This window comes from Nannochloropsis gaditana, assembly GCF_000240725.1.
Source record: "Nannochloropsis gaditana CCMP526 unplaced genomic scaffold scaffold069, whole genome shotgun sequence".
Lineage (NCBI taxonomy): Eukaryota > Eustigmatophyceae > Eustigmatales > Monodopsidaceae > Microchloropsis > Microchloropsis gaditana.
In genome coordinates, this window is record NW_005803884.1 from 11,878 (window position 1) to 23,633 (window position 11,756).

Here is an 11,756-nt window from a genome sequence, read left to right on the forward strand (position 1 = left end):
TTACAGGTAACTGTCGATGCGTCAATATTAGTGGGTCGCTCCCAAGATTTAATCATGCAGGCTCCCTCTCACTATCACCACAGGATGGCTCTCTATTACTCTCCCAATGACTCAAGCTTAAAAATGGATATCGAGAAGCTGACCAGGGAGGTGAATGAAGAGTAGCTCCGGGGTAACAAGAGGGTCCAATCTGCCCGACACATTGTCTGTGACGGCACAAGCTGACTTATGATGATAAGAAAACTCAGCATCACAATCGAAAGAATGATTCTCTTATCTATCTGGTCCTTATTTACTATCCACAAACACTGGAAATTCATGCGATCCACGTGCGCACGTCATCTACGCTGATTTGCGTCGCTTCTCTTTGATCTTGTTCAAAACCTGCAAAGCGGCGGTAGTTATACGCGTGCCAGGCCCAAAGATGGCAGAAGCGCCTGCCTTGTACAAGACGTCGTAGTCTTGAGAAGGAATTACCCCCCCGCACACCACCAAGATGTCGTCAGCCCCTTGCTCCGCCAGGGCTTTGACCAGGGCCGGGACCAACGTCTTGTGTCCCGCCGCCTGGGAGCTGACACCCACTACATGCACGTCCGCGTCAATGGCCTGTTGCGCCGCCTCCTCCGGTGTGGAGAATAGAGGGCCTACGTCCACGTCGTAACCCAGATCGCTGAAGCCGCTGGCAATCACCTTAGCCCCGCGGTCGTGCCCGTCTTGACCCATCTTGGCGACCAGGATCCGAGGCCGACGCCCCTCCTCCTCAGCAAATGCCTCTACTTGGGCCAGCACCATGCTATACTCTTTTTCTGCCACAGACTTGTTGAAAGTAGCCATGTAGGCCCCTTGGACCACGGCGCTGGAGGGGGTGTGCCGACCCCATTTTACCTCCAAGGCATTCGAGATCTCGCCCAAAGTGGCGCGTTCCCGGGCGGCCTGGACTGAAAGCGCGAGGAGATTGAGCGGGTGCGAGCCCTTTGAAGTTGACTGGTTCCGAGGTAAACTTGCGGATTCCGTGAGCTTGGCTAGGGCCGCATCCACGCGTCCTGTGTCGCGCTCGGCCCTCACGCGCTCCAGACGCTCTATTTGCTTCTGGCGCACGACCGAATTGTCTATGCTGAGCACGTCCAACTGCTGCTCCTCTGCGAGACGATACTTGTTCACACCCACGATCGTCTCAGTCCCGGAATCAATGCGCGCCTGCTTCTTGGTCGCGCTCTCCTCGATTCGGAGCTTTGCCATGCCGCTCTCGATGGCCTTGGTCATGCCGCCCAGCCCTTCCACCTCCTCAAAGACCTTCATCGCGCCGTCGTAGAGGTCTTGTGTCAGCGCCTCCATCATGTAGGATCCACCCCAGGGGTCCGCCACCCTAGTGATGTGGCTTTCCTCTTGGAGAATGAGCTGGGTGTTTCTCGCAATCCGAGCGGAGAACTCTGTGGGCAGGCCCATGGCCTCGTCGAAGGAGTTGGTGTGAAGGGATTGTGTCCCGCCCATGACTGCCGCCATGGCCTCCACAGTCGTACGAACGATGTTGTTGTAGGGATCCTGCTCCGTCAGCGAGTACCCGGATGTCTGACAGTGCGTCCTTGGGGAAAAAGGAGATGCGCGGTCAGCCGACAAAACAATTAGAGGGGCACCAGGTCTGTAGACCTGTACCAGTAAACAACTGATGTCCTTCTGAGAGATAAATGTGCTAGAAAAGAAGCAATGGCCACGAGGACGGCGCCCGCGCAAGTGCCATGCCTCCTTTTCTATTACTTTCACCCACAGTCCGGTGGCTCACCTAAGAATCGTGCTTTTTCTGTTCTTCGGGGCAAAATATTTGGTGACGAGCGAAGCCCAGAGCTTCCGAGCCGCACGGAGCTTGGCAACCTCCATGTACAGGTTCATGCCGATGCCGAAGAAGAAGGAGAGGCGTGGGGCAAATTTGTCCACGTCCAAGCCCGCCTGTTGGGCGGCCCGAATGTACTCGATACCGTCGGCGATGGTAAAGGCCAGTTCCAGCTTAGCGTCGGCCCCAGCCTCTTGCATGTGGTATCCCGAGATGGAAATAGAGTTGTATTTCGGCATGAAGTCGGTAGTGTACCCAAAAATGTCCGAGATGATGCGCATGGAGGGGGTCGGCGGATAAATGTACGTGTTCCGGACCATGAACTCCTTGAGAATATCATTTTGGATAGTGCCCTTCAGTTGCTCCAGCTGCACGCCTTGCTCCTCGGCGGTCACTATGTAAAAGGCCAGGATGGGGAGGACGGCTCCGTTCATGGTCATGGAGACCGACATGCGATCCAGCGGGATGCCGTCGAAAAGGATCTTCATGTCTTCGACCGTGTCAATGGGTACGCCCGCCATCCCAACGTCTCCAGTCACGCGCGGGTGATCGGAATCATAGCCTCTGTGAGTGGCAAGGTCGAAAGCCACGCTCAATCCCTGCTGACCAGCCTCCAGGTTCCTGAAGCGTGGAGGAGTAGGCAAGGGGAAATGTGATTTAAATACACTGGAGCAATTCAACGGCGGGTGGTTTGTAGCTTATGACGCATTGACATCCATAGCACGTAGCCATCTATCTTCCTCTGCTGCACTCACTTGCGATAAAAGGCGTTGGACTCTTCAGCAGTCGAGAAGCCTGCGTACTGCCGGATGGTCCACGGCCGCGACGTGTACATCGTGGCATAGGGGCCACGACAATATGGAAATGCACCCGGAGCTGTTTCACATAAGAATGAAGAGTAGTGTTCAATCTCTTACCAGGCAGTAAACAAGAACGGGGAATCCTGCTACCACGAGCTTGTGAAAGCCTCATGTTCCGCTTACCTTGATCAATCTCGATGCCCTTTAGGTCGTGCGCTCCATATATCGGCTTTATAGTGATCTCTTCGGGAGTGTGGAATAAGAGCGAGTCCAGTGGCTTTTTTCCTTTCAATTCCTTCTCCGCCGCAGCAGCCCAGCCCTCCGGGTAGGACATCGAGGAGGACGACAAAGATGACAGCGGTCTCCTCCCGCCCTCATTCCCCATGATTAACATCCGAAACAATTGCGATGATTTAAATTGACCGCAGTCAACAGCTTTACGGTTGAGGCGGCGTGAAAGGGCTCGCAGCATGAATGTTTGGGGCATCAACATGTTTAGAGTCGTTCTCAAGAGGAACTTGAACAATAGGTGACGAATTCGCGCTCGTTCGTGCTTCTCCTTCCTTTGAGCCCTGTCATAGAATCCAGCAAGTCAGAATACACTTAGAAGAGGTTTGAGACAGCAACATGGCGCAGTGCCCGTTTGTTTTACACAAACGTTGTGGTACATAACCGATGCCCCCGGGTCTTGAAGGCCCTCATCGCCAAGAGCAGACCGCGAGGGGCGTAGAAAGCCGTCTCTGGCCTCGTAATACTCTGGGAAAAGGTACCATCCCCAATGCAACACTGAGGTGTCCACTTGCTGCTATTTTTGCCTCTTCTTAGTACAAGAGTTGGGCTATGTGACAGCCCTTTCCACCCTGATAGACCGGGGATACCTTTCTGCCCCAGGAGGCTCGACAAGCGGCAGCATGGCCCACCCTGCCCTGAACTGTTCAAACTCTGTAGCTCACTTTCTCCTTCTCACTCCTCCTGATACTTTCTCCTGCTATTTTAGATTCATGACCATGTCTTCTGAAATCTCCTCGCCAAAGCGGATGCCATTAAGTAATCCGAAAAGTTTGGACGATGACTTATCTCACCTGGCAGGCCCTGGACATGGAAATGGAAAGGCTTTTCTTGTGTCATTACGTCGAGATCCAGCCCTGGCACCATTGCTCGAGCCACATTTTGATGCAGCCTCTTTCTCTGCTCATGTTGTGGGTACCGACAACGCAAGTGGCGCGACGGGATCTCCCTTGAGGACAGCGTCGAGTACCCGCCCATCCTCGGCGCGCTCACGGGTTGAAGTCATGGTAGCGCAACTGACAGAGCAGCTGACTATTGTCGAAGCAGCCATTGAGAAGCATATTTTGCAGCATCAACAGGAGCTCATGCAAGGTATGGGAGACCTGGGTGAACTCCGCGAGAATTGTGATGTGCTGACTGTCCGGAGCAAGGAGTTGCGTCGATCTGTGAAGAAATTGAGCGCCGAGCTGCTCGAGCCATACAAGGACACGGAGCGTCGCACCCAGCAACTCAGGCGAATCCATGAGTCGAACGATATTTTAAAGAAAATTGCTCGTTTCTTGGTGGCTTTGACTCGGATCAAAGAAAGCAGTACCCTGTCGAACGTGGATCTCGCAAAAGAGGATCCCGAGTCGGCGCGGAAAGGGTTAGAGCTCCGTGATATCGCTAAGGCTGCGCAGCACCTACACGAGGTGGAAGCGATTTTAGAGGATCCGGCTCTGGCAGAATTGAGTTTGGTGACGGCGGAGCGCCCATACGTGGCTTCTCTCGGACTTGGCCTGCGTCGCACTGGCATGGCCAGTCTCAAGGCGGCCATGCTGAGTATGAACCAAGCAGACCTTGACCCGGCCTTGCAGGTATTTCATAACTTGCAACACCTTGCCCCTGTGGTACTCAAATGCCTTGCGGCGATGGTGGCGGAGGGGGCCGAGGCCACTCGGCTCGCCTTGGACCCGGGGGCTCTGGAGGCGGTCGTCGCCCCGGACTCCTCCGTGCCACGCCTTTCCTCAACAGCGCCTACTTCCTCACCGCCCGCCAGCACAGCCACCTCTCAGCGACAGGGTGGTGGGGAGATGGAAGCTATTGCCCTCCGACAGCGGCAAGTGCGCATCCGGGACCACTGCGATCGGTGGGCGACAGTGCTCTTGCAGTCCTCGCTGAAAGTCTGGTCCCTCCAGAGAGCTCTCCACATGAAGACTGACGCGGCCACGAACCAAGATCTCCTGTCAATAGTGCTGCAGTCCCCCGACTTCGCACGCGCCGCGGACCGCGTCATGGCATTGCCGAGCGTCGCATCGTCTTCCGCTGCGAAGGGCAGGACAGGCTCGAGTGAGAACAACACCCACATAGAGTCCGCCGGAGTCAGAGACCGAGCGCGCGGATGGTCACCATCTGGTGTGGGTGCGCTGTACTGGCTGTACTGGTTGGAGCTTACGGCCATCATACGCTCCACGACAGAGAGGGCCTCACGACGCGCGTCTTCGGTCGTTGCGGCGCCTTCCTCATTGGCGGTTGCGCCAATAGTCAATAGCTACCCGCATTTTCTGCGGAGTCTGACGGACGCTCTGGACAGTCTGGTGGACAGCACGTCCAAGCAATGCCATAGCTTGCTACAAGGTGCACCGCATGGAGTTCTCAGTCGCTCCCAAGAGAGGGGCAATCCGGCCGCGCTTTTGGCGCTTGTGGAGGCGTTGGGTGAGGGGACGTCGTCGGAGGCTCAAACGGGTTTGATTGAAGGCGAAGAAGAGCACGGGCCGATGTCTGAGCGTCTGTCGCCTTCCTCGCTGTCGCTTGCGCCCGAAACGGCCGGTGGCAGCCATGAAGAGCGGACGGTGGGTGCAGAGGCTCTGAGGAGCCTCCGCGATCTATACTTAGGACAGAGCCTGCAGCGTCTGTGTCGGCCCATAGAGCAGATGTTCCCCAGCCAGGAGGGCTACCAGGCGGCCATTCCCAGCAAACATGACTTGCAGGCGCTCCTTCGCGTCATGCAAACCGAGGTTGTAAGCGCCCTTGCGGAGGGAGGGCCGCTCCTCCTCCCTCACGTGCTGCAGGGCATGGTGAAGGCGGTGTATCTCTTTTGTGCGAAGATCGAGGCCATGATCAACACCGGAGAGGGCGCACGCAAGCTTTATCCGCTGCGTGGGTGGATGCTGGGGTACGAGAAAGAGCACAACCTGCAACTCCTGCAGCTGGTGGCCCTCCTACACCACGGCCTTCAACGCTTACCGCAGGAGCTGGCGCCTGCCTTCCGCGTCGGAGTCTCTTGCACGAAAGCTGTGGCGGAGGCCGTGGGGGCCCTGGAGACATTAGCAGTCGTCAACTTGGTACATCCCTACATGGTGGACATCGCGACGGAGCTGGGTGGGACGCTGGCGGAGATGCACCTGGAGAACTATGCGCCTCTACCTCAAGAGCAAGAACAAGGAGACAAAGGCCAAACTATGAATTCCCGATTTATCAGTACCTTTCAAGCCGCTGTGGAAGCTTTGCGGAAGCATCACCTTAGCCGTTTCCCTTTACAATGCGAGTTTGTCTCCCGGGCCTTCAAGGCTCTCGCCGGACGGCTACTGCGCCTTTATGTGAGCCATGCGGCGCTCGTCCGCCCTCTCAACGAGGCAGGCAAGGCGAAAATAACCAACGACATGGCCATGCTGGAGACAGCCCTCTACTCCCTACATCCTAAACTCGCAGAGCTGGGTGCCCCTTACCTGGAGCTGAAAGCGTTTCGCGAGCTGTGTTTCTTCGGAGACGAGCAAAACCCCTTGACAGTGAAGGGCCTATTGAAAGAGCGCTTCACAGCCAACCTCCGGCCCTCCACCTTGCTGGACGCGCTCTTCGTCCGCGCTCCTCTCGAGCTCAGCTCACCGCACATTCTCCAACGCTGCTCGGCACGCACGCTGGTGGAAGAGCTCTTGTCTATCTATTACATGGACAAGCGAGTCCTCCAGGAGGGCGGTGCTGCGGAAGACGAGGCAAGTATGGAAAACCTCCCTAGTAAGCGGCGAGATCCCAGGATGGCAGCAGAAAGTGCTCATTGGCAAATGGTCCAGTTGTGTCTGGACGCCTACGCCCAGCGCACGAGTGCCACGCAGGGTGAGCTTGCCTACATCTACGATGTCATGCTCAACTCTGGTGGGCCCTTGTTGAAAGCGTTCGGAGACCGGCTGGGAGAAGAGGAGCAAAGTGCGGCCAAGCATTACAACAATGGCAGCAGCACTAGCATCTCTGCAACACGATTCCCATTGAATTGGTGAAACAGACAACTTTCGGTGTTTTGAATGAAATAATCGACTGATATAAGTGGCCCCCGATGATGTGATCACTGTACTTTGCTTTTTACAATTAGCCATGAAAATTGTAGTATAGGAGCGATGGAGGCTTGACATCGCCATGTGCGCAACATTTTTCTGTCTTCTGTAGATCCTGAGGCAGGTGCGTGTGTGGTTCTGGCACTCCCGTCCCCCCCCCCAAAACAAGCTGTCTGTGCCCGGGTCTGAACGCGCAAGTCAAAATCGGAAAACGTGGGTGGCACACGACATGGCGGGCTGCGGAATTGCCGGTATTCAGGTCGAAGAAGCGCAGCGTCGTGTCCGTCGACCAGGTCATCACCATTGGCGCATTGATAGCTTCGCTACCAACACAATTTGTCAGGTCGGGGGGCACAAGCGCAGCACCGAACACCGGCCGTCCGTGGCCCTTCAAGACAGCGCGCAAGGAAAATGTTCGTGTGTCGAAAGCAACCACGTCGCCGCGTCCTCCGCACGCTAAGAGCAGATGCTCATGGGTGGCAAGGTGCAATGCAGTCAAGTGCCCCTCCGCCCCCTGCACCCTGGCAACCGTACGGGCCGACCGGCGATCGAGCACGCGCACACTTCCGTCGCTCAGGGCCACACACACCACGTCTTCGCCCTGCCCGGGGTACAGCTCACCCGCAACGGCGTCAAATATGTAGCAAATGTTTGCAGGGTTCCGTTTTACGCCGCCGTAGGCCGCCCGATTTCCTGGCTCTGTCGTTGGAGCCACGGAGTCGAAGGCCCACGTGTTAGTCAAGCTCTGGTTCTCCACGTCCCACCAGTAGATTTTGTCGTCCGCAGCCGTCATGAGTGAAGGCTGAGAATTCAGTTCTGTAGTCTCGAGCCAAAGAAGTGCATAAATTTGCTGATCCGGGCCGGGATGCGCAAATTCGGTTTTTAAGGCAAAGGTCGCACCAGCTTCCTTTTGGTCATGACTCTTATTCGGATTTCTCTCGCTTTTCGCCTGTGCTGCCACACAATATATACGTACAGCTCCTGCGGCGGTACCAGTGGCAAACCATGATGTTGTGTTCGGAAGATCAGCAACCCTTTCTCCATCCCTCGATTGCTCTCCATCCCTCGGTTGCCCTTTCCAGGCAACTCGAAGCACTTCAGCTGCATGCGGGAGCCTCTGCAAAAGTTTCGGCACTTCTCCACTAGCTGCGACGTCCCAAATTTTCACATCTTCAGCATCAGAGGCTGAGGCCATCCACCTGTTGGATTTGTCGAAGGCTAGGTCGAAAACCCGCTCGCTATGTGCCTGCGGTAATGCTGTTGCTTGAGATCCCCCTAGACACATAGATGAGGCCGTCGAAGGGCCTCGCTCGGACGGAAGCCTCGCATTTTTGTCCCTGGGTTCATCAACGGACTGTCCCTGCATGGCTACCGATAATTTAATGATGGTGTTTGCATTATTAGGTGAGAAGGACTATCACTGAGGACGTACGACCCCCCTCGGCTGGGCGAGCTAGCCTGAGGCTGATCGCGGAAGAAGCTTGCAACACACTTCTCGGAACATGCCAAGAGCGCTAAAGAAGTTTAGTGCGCATTATACAACTCGATGTATCTTAACACGATCCTTTCACATTTTCTTCCACTGCCTGGCAGAGAAATCACTTTCAACGCGGACAAAGACTGCAAGCAGAAAGGTGCTAGTAGGTAGGAGGTTTCCGAGAATTTCGCAGTACAACTTTGAAACAGGACAGGAACAGCAAGTCTTTGAAACAGAGATGAGATAGAGATCATGGCGGCTATCAGAAAATATCAACTGGTTCTGTGTATTGTCTTTTTTTCATACTTTGTTTGTCGCATACTTGCCGTCGAGGAGGCATCGGAAAGGCTTGGGGGGAAAGAAAACTTGAGAGGCGAAGACCAACATATGCCAGAAATGGAAGAAACGGAGGGTGCGATGACGACTTTCGAGTTGTTCAGAGATAGCATGGAGGAATTCAACGAAGACTTCCAGGAAGGCATCCATTTGGTGAGGGAAAGGGCCTTACAGGTGAAGGAGCAAGCCTTCAAATTGCAAGAAAAGTTTACCGATATAGTTGACGAGGCCACGTTGGACGTTCGCGAGTATTTGGGTCTTGAGAAACCTTACCTCGAGCAGCTTGAAGATCGGATGCTCAATGTATTACAGAAAACAGCGTTTGCTCGCCAGGTTATTGTAAAGGGCTGCGTTGGATTGAGCATGGTACTTTATGGCATGCACTTTTCTCATTTAGTAGTTTTCATTCACACCTTACGAGTAACTGGGCTTCCTGTAATGCAGAGAGCATGGAATGAGTTTGTCGACATGTACGGCACCGCACGACGGACTATTAAAAGGGAATACCCGAATATGTTGCATACCAAAAAACTCCTGCAGGCTGTGCACTATGAGATCCAATCAACGCGCAAATTGTTACACGAGTCCGCTGAAGCTGCCAAGGACGGAAAAGTGACAGAGTCAGAAGCTAGGGAAGCAGTTCGGAAAGCCAAACTCAATCTACGAGAGCTGAACGAGAAATCCTGGATCCTCAACCAAGCCTTTTCTTCAATGCACGCTGTGGCAGCTGCAATCGACTTTGTAAAGATCAAGGATCTATTTTCTGGAATCTACACTTCGGCTTTAGCATGTTTTGCAACGGCGTCATCGTCGACATTGCGGGGTCTCTCCATAGGCTTTGACCTGGCCTCCTTGATATCCCAGCACATTGACCACGCTGTGCAGGCTGTGGCAGAGCGCATTCCTCGGTTGGAGGTCCTTCAATACTTGCCTAGAGAGACACAAAAACTTCTTGGAATGACTGTGTCCTTGGTCTCTGTACTCAAGGGGCTAATTGTCGTACATTTTGTCGTGCCTCGCCTTACACTGGTCATTTCTTCATCGGCCTTGGGTGCCCTTTGGGTTACTGACATGCTAGTGGACGTAATGGACGCGGGAGCAGACGGACCTGGCACGGGATTGTTGAATGACAAATGCTTATACTTGCTGTCTAATTTCTTTTGGACTGCTGTAGGCTGCATGTATCAAAGTCATCGTGAAGGTCAAGATATGCCGCGCCTCATCCAAGTCCTTCTATTTCCTGCCGTGCGTCTTGAGACTCTTCTATGTTCGCTTGATAATTTTTTGGGATCCAGCCGAGAGAAAATCGAGTATCTTGTAAAAAAGCATACGCCTTTTTCGGGTAATGCGATGGAAGCGCAGGAGACAGCGCACACGCCATCACTTGCAGTGCAGGAAGCAAAGGAAGGCAACACTGCACGCGAGCGCAAGAGAGGCGGCCTCCTTCATTTTTGGAAGGGACATATGTGAAACGGGTGGAAATGATCCGAAGGAAAGGGTGTATGTGCTGAAAATTGGTTTGGTGGTAGCACCCATATGTGCACGCATGAATTTATGTACAAGATGTTAATAGAATGTATTCCATCCGGTGAAAGGGTGTAAAATCCCACCATGTTTTGCAGTTTGGGGGGACGGTGCGATGACTGTGAGACGACTTAAGCGACAAGTAAGCAATTAGTTGTCGAGGATTATCAGAGGTAGAAGAAGTCAATTGGAAATTATGCCACATATTAAAAAGCATACCTTTAAAGGGCATATCCTTTTTTGAACATGGTTCACTCATGCATGAGGTAAACTTGAACAATGTCTTTTTAAGCAACTCACTGAAACTCTTCGCGTTCAAGGCAGGAATAACTTTTGATTTTTAAATGTTCAAATAACCGTTCCAACCCCCCCGGGCCCCGGACAGGAACGTCAGCAAGGTGGGGCGAATCCTGTTTTGGTTTGCATCCTTCTTAACATGGCATTTCCATCTCCGCCGTATACCAATCGTGTAAACAAACTACATTATTTCATCCTTTACATATACCTTACTTCATTTCAAGCCATCTGAAAGTCGTGAAAAGGGACACGTGTCAACTTTTTGCCCATGTTTTAGTAGAAATGCGATGTTGAAGCGGAGAGTCCTTGAGAGAGGTTTACGCGCGTCCTTCTGATGCCGCGAGCTCCATGCATTGTTTAAACACTTTTTTTCCAAAAATTGCCACGTTTTAAGGAAACAAATTAATCCTTCACTCACCACCTAGCAAGGCCTGGGGTCACTTGCCCTTTACTTAGGCAATTTACGCAGAGGTTGTTTGAGAGTGCTTTTGGTCAAACCAAGCATTGGTCTTACATGTCATGGGGAGGCAAGGCAAAGCCAGGGAAGGACGTGATTACCTTCAAATACGCACAATTTGTAATCTTCAGATATTGATGTATGAATGCATAATAACAGCGACTTCTGAATTACAGGCTTGAAAAGCTGATCTATTTTACTTTCTGAACAAGCAGGGACAGTAGTTTGAATGAATGGCCCTCTCATGCGAAGCCTTGTTTTTTAAATACGCAACATACAGGCTGGATCTACTGCCTTTTGGGATTTCTTAGGTTGAGGCGAAAAGTGAAAAGGTGATTGACATTGACTGAAGGGAGACGAACAAACTCCGCACCGGCCACGACTATGGCGTCTACAGTCAGAGCGGCTAGCAAGGGAAGTATTGTAACCATGCGTAAGAAAAGGGAATCGTTGAGTGTGATTCCGAGTAAAGCACCTCCTACTCAAGAAAGGCTTGACAAGACCCAAGGCATCCAGGATTCGGATTACCGCATTCGCAGCGCCACAGCAGGGCCACCAGACGTGATAGTCCGAGATAAGGCAACAGGCGCCGTAGCCCTGGATGTCTTCGACTATGAGCAGCTTGAAAACGTTGAATTTCTTGCGTCGGGGGCATTTTCTCATGTCTTTTCGGCTATCTACAAGGGCAAAAACGTGGTTGTGAAATTGCTACGAGAGCAGT

General features: G+C 53.1%; 3 protein-coding genes across 3 annotated transcripts; 2 read left to right on the forward strand and 1 right to left on the reverse strand.

The window, feature by feature from the left end:
• Window positions 1–5,173: 5,173 nt before the first annotated feature.
• NGA_2019000 (conserved oligomeric golgi complex subunit 5) lies at window positions 5,174–6,352 on the forward strand (the record flags this gene model as incomplete). Its single annotated transcript, XM_005855948.1, has 1 exon — window positions 5,174–6,352. A coding segment is annotated over one exon (1,179 nt), but the record flags the coding sequence as incomplete, so codon positions are not given.
• Window positions 6,353–7,611: 1,259 nt separating this feature from the next.
• On the reverse strand, window positions 7,612–8,314 carry NGA_2026500 (uncharacterized protein; the record flags this gene model as incomplete). The annotated part of the gene is made up of 1 exon (XM_005855949.1): window positions 7,612–8,314. A coding segment is annotated over one exon (703 nt), but the record flags the coding sequence as incomplete, so codon positions are not given.
• A 257-nt stretch (window positions 8,315–8,571) lies between these two features.
• NGA_2076900 (uncharacterized protein) lies at window positions 8,572–10,495 on the forward strand. The gene has a single exon (XM_005855951.1). It carries the CDS (start codon window positions 8,674–8,676, stop codon window positions 10,225–10,227), a length of 1,554 nt encoding a protein of 517 aa, XP_005856013.1. The 5' UTR covers window positions 8,572–8,673; the 3' UTR covers window positions 10,228–10,495.
• Window positions 10,496–11,756: the final 1,261 nt, after the last annotated feature.

What these genes read in the sequence shown, in the direction of transcription:
- NGA_2076900 (XM_005855951.1), top strand. Translation starts at nt 8,674, where the DNA reads ATGGCGGCTATCAGAAAATATCAACTGGTTCTGTGTATTGTCTTTTTT.